The 18603-nt window shown below is 38.3% G+C and overlaps 1 protein-coding gene across 2 annotated transcripts in view; it reads left to right on the plus strand.

Annotated features, from left to right (window-relative positions):
• ACSL3 (acyl-CoA synthetase long chain family member 3) overlaps positions 1 to 13894 on the plus strand; it is a 79862-nt gene extending 65968 nt beyond the window's left edge. For both annotated transcript variants that reach the window (XM_059928814.1, XM_059928813.1), the window contains 6 exons: positions 1515 to 1687; positions 3359 to 3433; positions 4524 to 4715; positions 6005 to 6119; positions 7528 to 7685; positions 11768 to 13894. In XM_059928814.1, the coding sequence (XP_059784797.1) occupies positions 1515 to 1687; positions 3359 to 3433; positions 4524 to 4715; positions 6005 to 6119; positions 7528 to 7685; positions 11768 to 11925 (871 nt within the window). In that variant the 3' untranslated portion in view covers positions 11926 to 13894. The remainder of the gene's footprint in view (positions 1 to 1514; positions 1688 to 3358; positions 3434 to 4523; positions 4716 to 6004; positions 6120 to 7527; positions 7686 to 11767) is intronic.
• The last annotated feature ends 4709 nt before the right edge of the window (positions 13895 to 18603 follow it).

Consider the following 18603-nt stretch of genomic DNA (forward strand, 5'->3'; position numbering starts at 1 on the left):
AGATAGTTATAAGAAAAAATTATCTTAAAAAGTCAAAGGGACTCTAAAAAAAATCCATCTTGCATAAGAATATGAGCAATTAAAAAAGATTGCAATGTTATTTGAAAAAAATTTTCACTAAAAATTTTACTGTGTTAAATGTGTGCTTATGTCTTCTGTGGACACTTATATGATTTTAATTATTTTGAGAAGTAGTTTCTCTTTGCTTTTATATTTATTTCAGTATGAATATAAAATGGCAACCAAATATGATTAAATGTTTTGTGTTTAAAGTGTTAAATGAGTTTTACCACACACTTGTCCCCCCCTCCCCGCCATGGCACTAATAGAATAAGTAGATTTAACTATAAAATAGTTTAGAAATTAGAAAATAAAAGTATGACATTCAAATTATTTTTTATGGGAATGTTAATATAGTTTTCAGATGTATTTCACATTATTTAAAACTTTATAATATTTTTTCCTGCTTTTTACTTATATCTCCAGTGAGATACAGAATTGCTTTGTAAAGCCTATTTACATATATATATATATATATTTTTTTTTTTTTTTTAATGATTGCCTCTTGGTCTTTTTTCAAAGTTATTAAAATACAAAACAAAACCCTTCCCCCTTTTTCATCTAGGTGGTAAGCAATCTTTTTAGTTAGTGTATTTTCAGAAACATTTCAATTAGATGTTTGAATTGTTTTCTTTTTTTAGTTTACCAGATACTTCAACTTGAATTAGTGAAATTTTAAAGACTTAAATTGCTGTATACAAATACGTATACATTTCTAATGAAGTAAGCGAAAGCAAAATAATAATTTTTCATACTAAATTTTATGAAGATACAATAGGATTATTCAGTATTAATATAATATGTATTATATAATGATATAAAACTAATTGCTCTGGCCATAAGCAAGGGTTTTCCATTACTATATAAAATTAACCATGACAATTTTGAATTCAAATATTACTTGAAGTTCTCAAGAGAAAATCACATGTTCTTGGTTGAATAAACTTGGTTGAATAAACATTTAGATTTAAGTAGTGGGTCAAGAGAGTCTCTTAAATTGACTTTGTGGCCTTGGATAGGATACTTAATCTCAACATCTCATAGGTGTACGTCGTTTTATTGTACTTTGCTTTATTGCGTTTCACAGTTACTGTGTTTTTACAAGTGGAAGGTTTGTGGCAACCCTGTATTGTCAGATGGTTAGCATTTGTTAACATAAAGTATTTTTTAATTAAGGTACGTACATTGCTTTTTAGACGTAATGCTATTGTAAACTTAATAGACTATAGTATAGTATAAACATAATTTTTGTATGCACCTGGAGACCAAAAAAGTCATGTGACTTGCTTTATTGCAATATTCACTCTATTGCGGTGCTCTGGAACTGAACTCTAAATATCTTCATGGTGTGCCTGTGTATCAGAATTGGAAGATTAGTCTAAATGATTTGGAAAATCCCATTCAGCTTTAAAATTCTGTGATTATCTGATTGGTTTTTTTTTTTTTTTTTTAAGGTTTATTTTCCGGAAAGTTCGAAGCTTGCTAGGTGGAAATATTCGGCTTCTCTTGTGTGGAGGTGCTCCACTTTCTGCAACCACACAGAGATTCATGAACATCTGTTTTTGCTGTCCTGTCGGTCAGGGATATGGACTCACTGAATCTTGTGGGGCTGGAACAATTACAGAAGGTTAGTGTTATCTACAAAGTGGTGTGTCCAACAGAGGCTGGGGTGCAACTCCAGGCACTTTTTAGTATGGGTTGTTTTTTGCAGATATATAGAAGAGCAGTTAAAATATTTGTGTAAATCCTAAGTAGTGTGATTATTGATATCAGTTTTTAGAATGTATTAGGTGTATCTAATTGTCAATAATTCATCTAGAGGAGTTTTCGCGTTAAAACTATGATATGTAGTATTAAAAACTCCGTAGCTTTCTAGAAAAGAAGTTTTCGTCACAAGCATTGGCTGTATTGTGTACATTTATCATCTTATATCAGTTTTTAAATTTCTTTTTATGTAGAAAAATTAATGTGTATTTTCTGGTTGTTTAGGTATGTTTATTAAGGCTCAAATTGAGAAATATTTATTGGGGTGGGTGGTCTGTGTTAAGTGCAACGAGGAACTAGATTCCGGTCTAGAGAATCTGATTTCCAGAGTTTATCATGGTGACGAGGTTGAGGGGGCAGTCCATTACCTGAGTGGTGCCCAGATGACTCCCCTAGTGCCTCATATGCCCTTTTGTGGAAGAAAGTTACTTTGTTCTCCAGTCCTAGATAAAACTATGCTTCTCCTTTGTGTTTTCTAGATACTGATAGACACTAAACCTCTTCACTTTTCATTTTCCCTTATTTACCTTGAGCTCTTTTGTGCACCATTCTTATGCCAGGTTTATCCTGCATTACTTCTGTATTTTCCAGTTTTCAGTTACGTTCTCTGTATTTTATGTATTTTTGGAAGCTGCTTCTAAGTCTTGTTTTGCACAAAATAGACAAGCAATCTTAAAAACATGCATATACGGTTCCTGAAGAGCCTTAATTTCTTCCATTTTTAAGGTTTCCATTGGATGTGTGATTAATCAGTTACGGTTTATGTTGTAAATAAGTCTGTAAAGTATTAAATATCAACCTTTCATTTCTGATATTTGAATGCTCTTTGAAGAGGAAACATAATGCAGTAGTAGTTCGTAATAGTGGTGGGTTCTTTCCCAGATCCTTGAAAGTTAACAATCTTAATCTCCAGCGTGATCTCTGAACTCTTATTATATGAGTTTATGAAAAAATAGGGTGTGATAGTATAAACTGATGTGAGGGAAGCTTCAGAGATCTCAGTTTGAAATAGTGGTACATGGGAGAAGATGGGAGAGGTTGTTTGTACTGCAGAGCTGTTAAGTCTAGTAAGAAAGTGGAATAGGTGTAAACCATTGTGTTCCTTTATCCTTTAAGATAGAGAAGACAAACTCATGAGCCAGGCAGCTACTTAAATGAGTGAAGTGGGCCCTGGTGTAAGAAAATGTGACGGTAAGGGATCTGGGGAAACTGGAGCAGGCCTGCACCGTCTGATAGGGGCTACAGTTGTTGCTGTGCTGGAAATGTGGGCCCATTGTTCTTGGAGATTCCATACTCTTTTGTAAAATGTCTTGATTTTTAAATGTCTATAACCAGTTCGGATAAAAAAAAAAAAAAAACCAAAACACTTCAGTATGGGCTACACAGCTTGCTTCACCAACGTGCTACTTCTGCATTTAAGGGTTCTCTGGGGATATCTAAGGTTTGGGATAAATCACTGGTTTTTTGTAGTTTAAAAAAATGAAGCAATTTATTAACTACTGTAATCAAATACTTTTTTCTATTTGCATTTTAGTGTGGGACTACAATACTGGCAGAGTGGGAGCACCGTTAGTTTGCTGTGAAATCAAATTAAAGAACTGGGAGGAAGGTAATAACCTCTTTTAACCACAGAGCATTAATTTGTATAATATTAAACTTTAGAATTGTGCTTCATTTCCTTCCTTACTTTAGAGTGTAAAATCACCCACAAGTGCTCACTTTTGTCCTTTATAATAGAAATATTTTATCTAGAGCTATATGAATGCATTTATTTTGCTTATTTCAAAGATGATTTCGAAGAATTATAATTGTTTTTATTTGCTTATTTTATTACATAAATGCAAATAAGAATTATGGGAAAAACTTGAGAAATGTGCTAAATAAATAATGCCCATAAATTACAAATGATCATGTTTTGTAGAAACAAAATCATATCATTCATTCTGTGAAACTGAAGATTTTTACCTGTTTGTTCTTTTTTCTTTCTCTTCTCCGAGGGCTTCAACCCAAAATTATCAGAAGGAAATTTTTACTATAATTACATGAAAATCTATTGCTCATGCCATTTAAATACTAGTTACTTTTAAAAAATTTTATATGACCCTATTAACATGTACATATTATCTATGATTTGTTTGGGTGCACCTTTTATGCAAAGAGATTCTAAGGCTTGGGTGTCATTTTTCAGCTATCTTTTAGCAGAACTAGTGAAAATGTTTAATAAGCTTAAACTTGGAACCATTCTGAAATTATCTGTAAGGAATAAATCTTCTAAATATATAGTAATTTGATTTTATACAGAGATTTATTCTCAAAATGCACGATTTAACACTTTTATCAGTTATTAGTATGATGTTTAAGAATCTCTACAGAATCCTTAAAGGAATTGACCTGTGTTGTCCATATGTAATTATTTTATACAATAGATGTTGGATTTTCGAGTTTAATTTTTTTCTTGGAATAGTAGTTTGAAAGCAGAAGTGCTTAGGGTTAAGCAGCTGAAAATTTGCAACTAGTTTTATGTTGATGAATTTCGTTCGTAGTGCCTGCCGTATTTCCTTTGGGAAACCCTGATTGGATCAAAATCAGATGTCCCTATTTAGAAACTAATAGTTTCAAATATTCACACGATGCACGCAGGCATGCACGCATGCATTCAACGATGTTGAATTAACTCTAAATTATTCTGTGTTTGTTAGGTGGATACTTTAATACTGATAAACCACATCCTAGGGGTGAAATTATTATTGGTGGCCAAAATGTGACAATGGGATACTACAAAAATGAAGCGAAAACAAAAGCTGATTTTTTTGAAGATGAAAATGGACAGAGGTGGCTGTGTACTGGAGATATTGGAGAGTTTGACCCTGATGGCTGTTTGAAGATTATTGGTAAGCGAACTAATGCTCTTTTTCTTTAAGTGGATGTTTCCAAAATAGCTTTTCAAAAGAGAGACTATATATTTAGAGAAGCTGTTTAATAGTGTACGAATTCATCTTTATGTAGTGTTGGTATGGTCTCTGCATTATCCCTGGAATATAAAAATGTACAATAGGGACTCTGTGGAATTTATAAGGCTTGACATATTATGAGGTCTCAAGGTCTGTTCAGCAGCAGTGGTATTTTTAATTACTACTAGATAATCCTTAAAGAGTCCCGTTCTTAATAGGGAATATTCATTTTTGTGAATTCTTTGCTATCTAGAGGTTATTAGGGCTCTTTTCCTGTCAGAACCATGTCCTTCACTTGCCTGTGAGAGCTAAGAAAGGCCTGGCAGCTCAGTACTAGGACCTGTGGGTGAAAATACCTTCCTTGCTTCTTCTCTTAGGTGCTTTCTCTCAGTTAATGGCACTTCTATCCCAGTCGTGCCATCTAGACACTGGCAGGAGATGAGAACCTCTTCAGTCAGCTCCCCACATCTAATCCATATCCCACTGCTTTACCTTAAAAAAATAAAAAAAAGATCATTCTTTTCTGTCTGTCCCTCTTTCTGTGATCGTAGGTCAGGCCTGCACCTTCTGTCACCCTATTGCAAGAAATTCCTTTCTGTTGCTATGCTCGCCCCTGCTGAATGCACCCTCTCGCTGCCACCACGTGATAACTAAACCCCCATGTCACTGGCTGCTTTCCTGCTGAAAACCTTTCCTCCTCCTGTATGCTGCAGTAATTCAAGCTGGCACGTCTCTCTTCTTTGCCAGTGTTCTCTTCCCTCGGCTACTGCTCAGTCTTCCCTCAAGACTCAGCTCAGGCCTCACTTGCGGGAATTCTTTGAAAATCAGCAGGTTGGAGAGTCCTAACACCTAGTACTACCGTATCGTATTAAAGTGATGTTTTTTCGTCCTGCTTCTCTTCAGATAGAATGTGAGCTTTCAGATGGCATTGAGTATATTCTTGACCTTTCTGGTATTAATGTATACCAGGAACATAATCTGTTCAGCAGAACATGCCTGAAGCCCTGATGATGGGGGTCCCTTAATCAGAAGCTAATTCTTTAAAAGAATATATTTAGTAGTACAAAAATAAGGGCCTAATTTTATATGTGTTTTTAATTTTAGCATAACTACTATAGTGAACTTAATTGATAGCAGATTACTTAGGGAATGGCCAATATTTCTATGTATTAAAGGTATAATAATATTGTCCTCCAATGTGCCCCCCTCCCGGTCTTGTTTTTGCGCAGATCGTAAAAAGGACCTTGTAAAACTACAGGCAGGAGAATATGTTTCTCTCGGGAAAGTAGAGGCAGCTTTGAAGAATCTCTCACTAATAGATAATATTTGTGCATATGCAAACAGGTAAGAAAGTAGAATTTATGCTACTTTTACTTAAAACGTTTGGTGTGCTGTTGGCATTTCCTTTCTATGCCGGCCTTCTTTGTAAAATTATACCAAGAATTCTTCCTTCTTATCCACTGTCTCTGGGAACGGCCTGTTCTCATTACAGCCACTAGCTGATTCTTTCCTTGTGATGCTGCTCTCCTTCTCTTCCTCTGTCCCTGTTTTCTGTTTTCCATCTCAGTGCAGTGTTCTGTGTGATAGGAAGGGGAAGGAAATAAAACCCTCCTTCGTGCTGCCTTGGTACCCCTAGCCACCTGTCCCTCCGCACAGGGAGGCGTCCCACAACCAGTCCAGAGGGGAGGCGAGTGAAGAAGGACGTCGGGGGTGGGGTCAGAGCAGTGCTCTGCTCAGTTCTTACTGCCCCCTGTCAGTTTGAGCCTGCTTGGGACCCTAGCCAGGTGTGGGCTTCCGTTCCCCCTTAAGCTATGTTAAGCTGTGGCTTAATACATAGCATCTCGAGCCCATGATGATATAGAGGCAGCTGGGAAGGAGAGTTTAAAGTTAAAATCCCAGAAATGCAGTCTTGGGAAATGTGTTGGAATTTCAGATGGGCACCCTGATTACATTTTTTCATACCAGTATTGCATGTGGCAATCATTCTCCAGGGTTAATGATCGGATATTTTGTGGCCAGCCTGGGACCCTTACTACAGCAGTTGACATAATGCTTATTATGAAAAGATAAAATCTGGTGTTAAGAGAACCAATTTAGAAATAGACTTTGAGGTACAGCCCACTTTAAAGATTTACTACATTGATTTATAAATGATTCTGCCCTTTGTTAGTCATGAAGTGTTTTCTTTAGTGACGCTACAGTTCTGGATTTTCATATGTGATATTAACCAGAACTGACCTTCTCCTGGTGCTGCTGCCGTTTCTTCAGGTTGCTGCCTTCAGCGAGCATACACTCAGAGTTCCTCTAGAACACAAATTCCCATGATAACAAAGGAAAAAATATGTATAATCACATTACTTTGACTTGTTGCCAAATTTTTTTAGAAACAGTTTCATATCTACATTAGCTTTCAGTTTTGTTTAATCTGTTGATGTGAATTACTGATTTTTTGAGGATGAATTTTCTGATTTTGTAATTTTCTTTTTTAAAAGCATAATTCATAGCAGTTATACATATACATAGTTGAAATTTATCATGAAATGTCAGGTTCAGGTTTATTTAGCAGTGAATTCTGCCAGAGCACCGCAGCGCGTTATGAATCAGACAGCAGGCGTGGTGGTACCAGATACGCCCTCGTGCGTGTTGCTTGGGATGGTGAAGAGCTGATCGCTGAATGTCAGTGTAGCCGGTTAACCGCAGTTAACGCGGTGTACGCCGTGTGGTGCCTTAACCAAGTTGCCCTTCATTTCAGTTATCATTCTTATGTCATTGGATTTGTTGTGCCGAATCAAAAGGAGCTAACGGAACTAGCACGAAAGAGGGGACTTCGAGGGACCTGGGAGGAGCTGTGTAACAGCTGCGAAATGGAGAATGAGGTGCTCAAAGCGCTCTCGGAAGCTGCTGTTTCAGGTGAGAGAGTGTTGGGCTGATTCCGAGAACTGAGGTGGGAAGAGGCTACTTAAGCTTGCTTATCCTGTTTTTGCTACAAGGGCTTAGGTTACATTTCCTGCTCAGAAACCAGTCATATTTTCCCACCATTAGTAGGGAGAAGAACGCACTTATCAGTCCCCCACTGAAGCCCCTTTAGGGACACACAAATCATCCACGCCCACCACTGATGGGCATGTCCCAGAATGTCCTCTTCTCGGCAGCTTCTGTTTTCTGGGTTGGCCCTTTCTCCACTCTTCTCAGCTGTTTCCAAGGCCCTGCTTAGCTTCCTGGACACCGCAGCCCACAGTGAACTGTCCAGGACTCTCTGCTACACTGTTAGTGTGCTGGTAGTCGGTTGAACTACCACCCCGTGTGTGTGTGTGTGTGTGTGTGTGTGTGTGTGTTGAGGGGTGAGTGCAGAGAGACTTCGTTTAATGTTGTTGGTTTCATAAAAACAGCTGTACCTTCTGAGTCATCAGTGTCATGTGTAATACAAGTATGCATTTTTATTCTCCTTAGATATGTTATTCAAGATTATGAAAAATGTAAATTGCATTTAATCAGACAAAATCATTTTGACCCTTCAACAGTAATTGTGTTTTGTAGTATGTCAGCTTGAAAATAGTTTCCAACTTTTCTAGGTAACTTGAAATCCTTGGTCTGATGCTAAATTGAGTTAATTAATGGATATGAAATTAGAAACCTACATAATTTCTAAGTAAGGTAGACTACTGAAACAATAATTAAGCATAATTTAAAATTTATGTGCCTTCTTGCTTTATTTTTAAATTTTATGTATATGTTAACAGCTCTGAGATATATTATAATTCACATACCAAACAACTTGCCCATTTAGTATATACAATTACATAGTTTTTTAGTATATTCGCAGAGTTGTACAATTACCGTAATCAGCTTTAGCACATTGTCATCACCTCAGAAAGAAAGAGCGTGTCTATTAGCTGTCACTCCCCACCATACCTCAGACCTCCTAGTCCTTGGGAACCACTGATCTTTCTGTTTCTATAGATTTGCCTGTTCTGAAGATTTTGTGTAAGTAGAACCATATAATATATAGGGTTTTGTGACTGGTTTCTTTCACTTAGCATGTAGTGTTCATCCAAGTTTTCTTGTAGTGTGTATCAACACTTCATTTCCTTTTATTGCCAAATAATATTTGGTTATCCATTCATCAGTTGACACCTGGGTTGTTTCCACATTTGGCTGTTAATGAATAATGTTGCTGTGAACATTTGTACGCAAGCTTTTGTGTGGATATACTTATTTATTTCTGTTGTGTAGATAACTAGGAGGAGAATTGCTGGGCCTCTGCTAACTTTATGTTGAACCTTTTGAGGAACTACCAGGCTATTTTCCAGAGCATATTTTTCTAAATATTTTCCAGACTATTTTAAAAAATGGTGGCACCATTTTACATTCCCAGGAATGTTGTATGAGGGTTCCAGTTTCCCCACATCCTTCCCAGCACTCATTATTGTTCATCCTTTCAGTTTTAGCCATCCTGGTTGGTGTGAAGTGGCCTCTCATTGTGGCTCTGATTTGTATTTCAGATGGTGATTTATGATGTTGAGCATATTTTCATGTACTTATGGCCATTGTATGTCTTCTCTGGAGAATGGCTGTTCAGATTCTTTGCCCGTTTTTTAAGTGAGGTTGTCTTTTTATTATTGAGTTGTATGAGTCTTTATATATTCTAGATGCAAATCCATTATCAGATACGTGGTTTGTAAATATTTTCTCCCATCCTGTGGGTTGTGTTTTTACTTTTCTTGATGGTATCCTTTGAAGCACAACAGTTTTAATTTTTATAAGATACAGTTTATTTTTTTCTTTTGTTGCTTGTGCTTTTGGTGTCACATCTGAGAAACCGTTGCCTAATCCAAGTTACAAAGAAATAGCCCTTTGTTTTCTTCTAAGAGTTTTATAGCTTTAGCCCTTATATTTGGGTCCTTAGTCCATTTTGGGTTAATTTTTATATATGATGTGAAGAAGGGATCCAGCTTCATTTTTAAGCAAAATCTATATTAGGTTTACACCAGAAACAGAATCAGTAAGTTAAATATATTAAGAAACTTATTGTAGGGAATTGGTTTACATGATTATTGGGGGCTGGCTAGACAAACTTGGAAATCTGTAGGGCAGACTGTTTAAAAAAAAAAAAAAAAAAGGTGGAGTGGAACTCCTGGGCACGAGCCAAAGGCCCTGTCCACAGGCAGAACTGCTGCTTGTTTGGGGGTGCCTCGGCTCTGCTCTCAAGGCCTTTCAAGCTGATTTAGTCATATCTACAAAACCACTTGCAAAGCAACACCTAGATTAGTGTTTAATTGAATAACTGGGAACTCTAGCCTAGCCCAGATGATGCATAAAACTATCACAGCCCACCCAGTGTCAGCTTGGTACCCAGATACATTTCCTTACACCATAGTTAATTTCCAAGTAAAGACAGTAACGAAGTCAGACTATCACCTAACATTATACACCTGTTCTGCGTGCAACTGAAGATACTTTAACCTTTTCCCCAGAAGTGGATGCAGACCCCTTGACTGATTTTGTTTTACTCTTCTCCTTTGATATCCTGTAACTTAAATACTGTGATATAAAGTGAACTTATTAATATATTTTGATTAAGAGAATAGGAGGGAAGAAAACAAAAATATTTGCTTAACTTATATACAAGCAGATTCACAACAAAATAGGGAAGAAATACTACTCATAATTATACTTAGAGTCCCCATTTCTTCACCTGGTCGTTTGGTTGTAGCTGTGTTCATTTTTCTAAAACCTGGTCTAGATGATATCACTGTACCTAAACTAACGTCATGTTGAGTCAGGTCGTAGAGTGCGGTTCCGACCGATCACTTAACAGCTGAACGTGGGCTTCCAGTGCTTGCCTGTGAGTCTCCCCACATCTCTGTCGTGTCAGACTCCTGTCCCTTAAGAACTGTGGTCCCCGCCTTACTGCTTTTTCTCATAGTGGTTTTTCCTCTTAGAAACCACTCCTGACATATTTTTCATCTTTGAAGAATAAAACTTTGTTATTTCTGTTTCTTTTTACAGGTTAGAGTTAATATATCATTTTTGTTCCCAAGGCACTTATACCTTTTAATTCAGTTCTTTTAAGGTATATACCTTATTATGGCTAGGTGTTTACCTGTTTCCCGATAGTATACCAGTTGAGAGCAGAAACTATTCATTTTTGTATTTTAAAAGAATGTTTAGTAAAGCACCTTATACAGTATTTTTTTCCTGGTAAATATTTGTTAAATGAATGCTGGAAAAGTAAATCAGTCTTTTTAAGGAAAGGTGTTTCTTCAAAACTACATCTCTTTTCCCTGTCTTCCCCCCACCCCGCCCCCCTTCATTTTTCCACTGTGGAGGACCTGCTTGGTATCAAGCAGTGCGGGCGGAGCACGGTAGTGAGCAGACGTCCTTCCTCAGAGCTCGTGGCTAATATCGTGGCTCAGTGACAAGATTCTGTGGAAACTTTGTTATTTCTTAGTTTCTAAAGTGATTTTTTAAAATAAATTCAAAGAAAACAAATAGGTGTAAGGTAAAAAGTGGCATTTCCTTTTCCTTAATCCTGGATCCTAGCCCCCTAGAGGTATGCGGTTTATTTTGGTGTGTATCCTTGTCGCACACATCTAGTTGCATATAAGTTTATCTAGTGTTAAAAAACAAAACTTCTTTTAAACCTAACAGTATATTGCAGGTATCTTTATATACCCATACCAGATAGATCTAACTCATTTTTAGTGACTGAATTGTGTACATTTTATGCCTGTATCATAATTTATCCAACTCCTTCTATTGATGGACATGTAGATTTTCTCAGCAGTTTTTTGCTGTTGTAATTCTCATACCTAATCTGTTTCTTACTTCTCGTATTTCTGAGGGATACATTGTTTAGAAGTGAGATTTATGAGCTGTTGGCTTTGCATTTTGATGAGTGCTCAAAGGCTGAGGAAGTTAAATTATTTGCCAAGAATTTTAATTGTATATTTTTCATGACCTTGCATTTACATTTTTTTCCACCGTCTCAGCAAGTCTGGAAAAGTTTGAAATTCCAGTAAAAATTCGTTTGAGCCCTGAACCGTGGACCCCTGAAACTGGTCTGGTGACAGATGCCTTCAAGCTGAAACGCAAAGAGCTTAAAACACATTACCAGGCGGACATTGAGCGAATGTATGGAAGAAAATAATTATTCTCTTTCAGCATCAGTTTGCTGCAGGGAGCTCAGATCAAATAGGAAAATACTTGAAATGCATGTCTCAAGCTGTGAGGCAGACTCCATTCCTCATATTAAACCTAAACTGTTATTTCTCATGACATCACCATTTTTAACTAACAGGATTAGTAAAATATTAAGACAGCAAACTTGTGTCTGTCTCTTCTTTCTTCCCCTCCTCCAAGTTACTTTACCACCTAGGACTGCGCTGGTCAGCGTGAGGACGTTTTTGAATCATCTTCGGGGAACAGTGATTTTAAAACCTCAAGTTTTTAAACATGATTTGTATGTTCTGTATAATGTTCAGTTTGTAACTTTTTAAAGTTTGGATGTATAGAGGGATAAATAGGAAATACAAGAATTGGTTATTTGGGGGGATTTTTTACTTACAGTATTTAAACATGCAAGGGTATGGATGTGAAATTATGTAAATTTCATTCAAATGCTTATGAATCAAATCATTGTTGAACAAAAGATTTGTTGCTGTGTAATTATTGTCTTGTATGCATTTGAGAGAAATAAATATACCCATACTTATGTTTTAAGAAATTGAGACCTTGTGAATATATGCCTGACAGTGTCTTCTTTATATATTTATTTTTTCTTAGAAAAAAAATTAAGTTTGGTTGGTCCTGCATGAAACAAAATAGCAATAGAGGGTTATGGTTTCATAGTAAAGAAGAAAACACAGCAAGGGTAGCACCAGTGGATCATTAATCTCTCGTAGCTTACCATCAGAATATCCAGAGTCTTCTAGTTAGCTGTGGAAACTAGGAGACTAAACTTTTAGAATTGGGAACAATTTTAAAAGTTAAGGTAGAATTAAAAAAAAAAAAAAAAGGATGGAAAGTTATTCTTTATTTCATGGACTGCATGTACATTGAGTTGTCTGTGAGTTTATGACCTATTAGTCACGGAAAATTATTCTATCCCACTCTACTTTTAGTCTAGCCGTTTAATGATATGTCCAAATTAGGATTATTTTCTTGGATAGTTTGCACTGGGTATGTGTGTCAGCCACTGTCAGTGTCTGTTGGCAGCTTATTAAAAAAGCACCTTATCTTTTCTACCATAACCTTTCTACACTAGAAAATGAAATAATTTAGAATGCTTCTAGTAATGGCATTCTTACTATGATACATGAGAATTTCACTTTATAATGAGGTGAGTTAAGATATAATTTTCAGGTTTTTTAATGTCAGTGTGGAAATTATTTGTGATTCTAAAAATATTGTATTATATATAGTATGTCTTTTCATATGTATTGCTTGTCTGTTGTCTGGCTATTATTATTAAGAGTAATGTTGCACCAATTCAGATGTGTTTAGACTAGGATGTAAAAAAATCATAGGTACCATGTTTTTCATGTCATATTAGTTATTTTCTTGATTCTCAGTTACTTTAGGCACCAAAAAGGCAAAACAAAACAAAAATACACATATGTGAAAAGGTATGAATGTAGATCTGCGTAGGATAGTGGGAGTGTTGAGGACCTGGAACCCCTATAGTTTTTGGCCATATCATGAACACATCGTGTTTGGAGATACTGTAATATGGTGTTTTTTGTTTTAAGCTTTTCTTGTATTCTTGTATATATTTGTATTATGTTTTGAACACTTTTCTTGTCATAGTTTAAATTTTCACAGAGTTTTGAAAAACTGCCAAGAAGAAGTAAAAATAGGGAAAAATTAAATGGAACCTCCCTAAAATGTTGTGATCTAAACATTAAAGTCAGCTTGGGTGGACAGAATTTGTTTCTGATGCTTTATCTTTAGAATAATTACTTGCTTTCAAATGACGTTTGGAAAGTATTTAGAAAAAACCATTCAGCGCTTCAAAGGAGAGATATCAGTATAACTGTGACTTGAAATAGTGGCAGATGAATATGTAGCTTATCACTGATTCAGAATAAAAGTTGTTTCTTTTCAGAAACCTCTAATAAGAGTGGCTTAATCTGTACATAGTCCCATTTTTCTCTCTTTTTTTTTTTTTTATAGTTCCTTTCATTCCTAAAATACCAGATGCCAGGTGTCAGATGCCACAGCAGAATATGAAATTAAATAAGTAGAATCCCCTTTCCAATTACTTTTTTTTTTTATAGATTTATTTTTTTATTGATTAATTGATTGATTGCTATGTTGGGTCTTCGTTTCTGTGCTAGGGCTTTCTCTAGTTGTGGCAAGCGGGGGCCACTCTTCATCACAGTGCGCGGGCCTCTCACTAGCGCGGCCTCTCTTGTTGCGGAGCACAGGCTCCAGACGCGCAGGCTCAGTAATTGTGGCTCACGGGCCTAGCTGCTCTGCGGCATGTGGGATCTTCCCAGACCAGGGCTCGAACCCGTGTCCCCTGCATTAGCAGGCAGATTCTCAACCACTGCGCCACCAGGGAAGCCCTCCAATTACTTTTTAATCCAAACCATCTTCAGTGACTTGAAAAATAGTACGTTTTAATGTTATCCTTTCAAAAAAGAAAAAGTTGGTTGATTTGGAGGCAAAAAAAAAAACACCCAAAAACTGTAATTTGATTACAAGAAAAATACTGGTTTAACCAGAAGATACTTGGAGGGAAACTTTCAGGAATTTCACAGTAAATGGCTAAATCTAATTAATACACACATCTGAAAAGAGACTATAGATTCTAAAAGGATGTCTTCTGAGAACTGTTGTTTTCCAGAAGTAAGCTACATGAAGAGTTCTTGAATCTCTCCTGTAAGTGTCTAGCAGTTTACATCAGGTAGATTGGTGGCCACCTCCCTCCCCTCCCTCCCCCCCCCCTCCCCCAATCCCCACTCCCCCTGCTGGTATTTCTTAGCTTAAACTTCATTAGAAAGCTCTTAGAACAAAACTGTAAGCATTAGCTACTTTTTAATACTACTTTGTTTTTTGTTTTTTGTTTTTTGTTTTTTTTTTTAATTTTTTGAAGTCAACAACTTTTATTACAGCTCACATATTTCATAGAAAAAGGAATGTAGCGTCAGGTCCGGTTGTATGAAAAACGGTAAAATGCAGGTTCGTCCTGGTTGCTCTGTTGACACCCGGGGCAGGCTCTCCGCGACATCAGGCACAGCAGCTGCACTTGTCCGAGGCCCCTTTGCAGACGCAGCCCTGGGCACACTTGGCGCAGCCCACGGGGCAGCAGGAGCAGCAGCTCTTCTTGCAGGAGGTGCATCTGCAGGCTTTGCAGGTGCAGGAGCCAGCGCAGCTGCAGGAGCCGCCAGTGGGGCAGGAGCACTTGGGGTCCATCTGGAGGAGGAGTGAGGCCCAAGGTCCAAAGCAAGGGGCGAAGCGGCTTCACTGGTCCGGTCGGGGGCGTCTTGTTTTTTTTTAAAAATTATTTTCTCACAGTTTTAATAGGAATTATTTATTTCTTTATTTTTGGCTGCGTTGGGTCCTCGTTTCTGTGCGAGGGCCTTCTCCAGTTGTGGCAAGCGGGGGCCACTCTTCATCGCGGTGCGCGGGCCTCTCACTATCGTGGCCTCTCTTGTTGCGGAGCACAGGCTCCAGTCGCGCAGGCTCAGTAGTTGTGGCTCACGGGCCCAGTTGCTCTGCGGCATGTGGGATCTTCCCAGACCAGGGCTCGAACCCCTGTCCCCTGCATTGGCAGGCAGATTCTCAACCAGTGCGCCACTAGGGAAGCCCACTACTTTGTTTTTAAGTAATGGATTTGATATCCATGATCTCTAAAGTTTCTGATATTAAAACTCAATATTTTGTTTTTCCAAAGAAAGAAAAGCTCTCTCCATAAAAGTCAAACTTAATTGGACATTCCTGAAATACTCATTGGAAAAGGAGTTAGGGGAATTGTCTTTCTCGGCCTAGCAATCCATTTGAAGGGAGACTTTACTGGAGAAGCTCTGTTCTTGATGTACCTGCTTTGCTAGCATTCTGTCCTCACTTGCCCCGATCGCCCTGCGTCCCTCCCTCCCTCTGCTCCCTTGGGCTTTGACGGCAAGAGCCGTGCTGTCCGCCAAGTCAGTGGTGTTAAGAGGTTTTCCGCGCGTAGAACATTCACGTAGCTTGAATAGAGATGAAATCAGAATTTGGCATTAAAATCTGTGGGGCAAAGGCAAGGTGGCAGCAATGAAACATCGAAATTTCATGCCCGCACGGAGTCCTGGCGTCATGGGAGGAAGCGTGCTGTCTCCGTAACCGACCCCTCCCTGCCTTCAGCTGCTGTTCATGTTGGTTTCTGACAAGACCGGGTGTATGTACCTTTATACTAACGTGAACTTATATAAAAGTAGGTCTTTGTATGTAGTCTTGTAACTGTAACAAAACATATGGCAGCTTCAGTGTTTGGTTTGAATCAGTTTAAAAAGATTATTGTGCCTAATTTCTCATTAACTTTGCTCAGATTATTAAACATAGGTAGGTTAATATTTCTGCCATACCAAATACACCTGTAATTTTAGGATGAGGTAGGTAGGTCTCTGTTGTCATGGAAAGATTCTTCGGACATAGCCGTGTAAAAACAGCAGGCTGTGTACCTGTATTGCCTGATTTTAAGTAATGAAAATACGTTAGCTTCAATCTGATTCCCCTCCAGCACTTCTGTCTCAGATTCCCTTCTCATCGGCCCACGTGCAGGCACGCAGGCTACAAGGGCACGTCTGTTTAGAAACCACCTTTCACCCCAGGGCCTTGACATGGGACTGAGTAGGTGTTCCTTAACTTTTCTGAGCGGATTAAAGTGTTAAAATTATAACGACGGATATGTGTCCACATTTAATGTTACGTGCATCTTTCTAGTCAGTTCAGGCTTCTCAAAACACTCTTCAGCAAACCCTTCCGCATCAGTGCCCTTTACTGATGCCTTTGAATACTGTTCGCTTTGGTGGGATTCATTCAGGGGCAACTTCTACCATTTGGTGGTGGTTCAGGCTGGGCTGGAAAGGAAGAAGGGCGAGAAGGTGCTGATGTGTAGAATACCAGCCCTAACAGCCCAGCAGTGTGTGCCCTGGAAGCCCCCTGTGTGGGTGCTGAGGGCTGGGCCTCTTGGTCCCGAGCCGCCCAGCGCCCTCTCGGGCCTCCCGCTCCCTCCCCCCTCCCACTTCCTCCCCCCCCTCCCCCGGCCAGGCGAGCCCGGGGCACGGTCCCGGTCCCCTCTGCTACGTGCTTGGCCTGCGCTGCAAAAAATAGCCCTCTGCTCAGCTGCAGTGCTCTCGACAGTATCGCTTACCTACCTGTCTGGGTTCCAATGATTTCTGCCTCAAGAGGAGTGTGGCAAAACCTCAGGGAGTAAAAAGAAAAAAGTGCCCACAAATGGAGGAAGGACAGCTGTTCTACAGCCACGGTCACAAGTCTCCACCGGAATCTGCTTTAACTCTGTTCACTTGATCAGTAGCTCATCTTTGGAAAGCAAGATGCAGCAGAGGCTGAAAATGTTATGTTTTTTGCCCATTAATTCCACTTCTAGGAGTCTAAGAAAATACCGGAGGTGTGGATTGAGAGTTCCTGCACAACGACCTTCATTGTGACGTTGTTTACAGTAATACCCAAACAGCTGATATTATATAACATTCATTTAATTCATTTGATTGGTTATATAGGCAAGAAAAGTGTCGCTGCAACTATCATGAAGATTATTTCATATTATGCATCATTTGGGGGGGAAGAAAGTGGGAATAAAAATTCAGGCTCTTCCGGTCATAAATCTGTGTGTTTGTATGCATGTATAAATGTGTGTGTGTGTGTGTATGGTGTGTGTATTTAGCATAGAGAAGAACCTGGAAGAAAATGTGCTAACATGGTGTTGGTTTAGGAAGTGTGGCTGACTTCTTTTTCTCTCCATACTTTATTAAGAGCTTTTTACAATGGCATTCCTTACTGCTGTCATAAAAATCCAAGCTTATAAGAACAACTAGTTTAAAGCTTTTTTATTTTTCTTACTCTGGCAAAATTAATAATTTTTAAGAAAAAAAAAGTCTTGAAGTTGTCTCATGTTTTGGTAAAGAAATAACCAGAAACCCTTATATTTTCTAACCTTATTTATATTAGTTTCCTAGGGCTGTCATAAAATAGTACCACAGATTGGGTGATTTAAACAAGAGGAATCTATTCTCTCACGTTTCTGGGGGCTAGAAACCCGAAACCGAGGTATCGGCTGGGCCGGGCTCCCTCTGAGACCTATAGGAGAATCCTTCCTTGCCTCCTCTTTGCTTTTTGGAGGTTTGCATGATCTTTGGTATTCCTTGGTGGGTAGATGCATCTCTCCAATTCTCTGTCTTCACATGGCGTTCTCTCCATGTCTTCATCTTCCCTTTGCAAATATCCCTGTGTCTAAATTTCCCCTTTTTATAAGGACTTGGTCATGATTGGGTTAAGGCCCATCCTAATGACCTCATTTTAACCGGACCATCATCAATGAGTATCTCCAAATAAGGTCCCATTCTGAGATTTAGGAGCTAGGACTGCAACATATCTTTTTTTTGGGGGGGGGATGGTGGAGACACAATTCAGCCCATAGCTGAATTTGTAGATTTTTTGAAAACTTTCTTCAGTTTTACTCTTGCTTATCAGTCTTGTTCTGTTTGTTCTGTCTTTATAATGTGATATGTGAGTACCTGCCCCAGTCTTCTACTCTTACATTAAACATTTTTTCCTTTGGTAGTTCCTTCCCTGTTCTGAATATCTTTATTTTCATGTACTTAGT

Source organism: Balaenoptera ricei, chromosome 7 (genome assembly GCF_028023285.1).
Source record: "Balaenoptera ricei isolate mBalRic1 chromosome 7, mBalRic1.hap2, whole genome shotgun sequence".
In the NCBI taxonomy this organism is placed as follows: domain Eukaryota; kingdom Metazoa; phylum Chordata; class Mammalia; order Artiodactyla; family Balaenopteridae; genus Balaenoptera; species Balaenoptera ricei.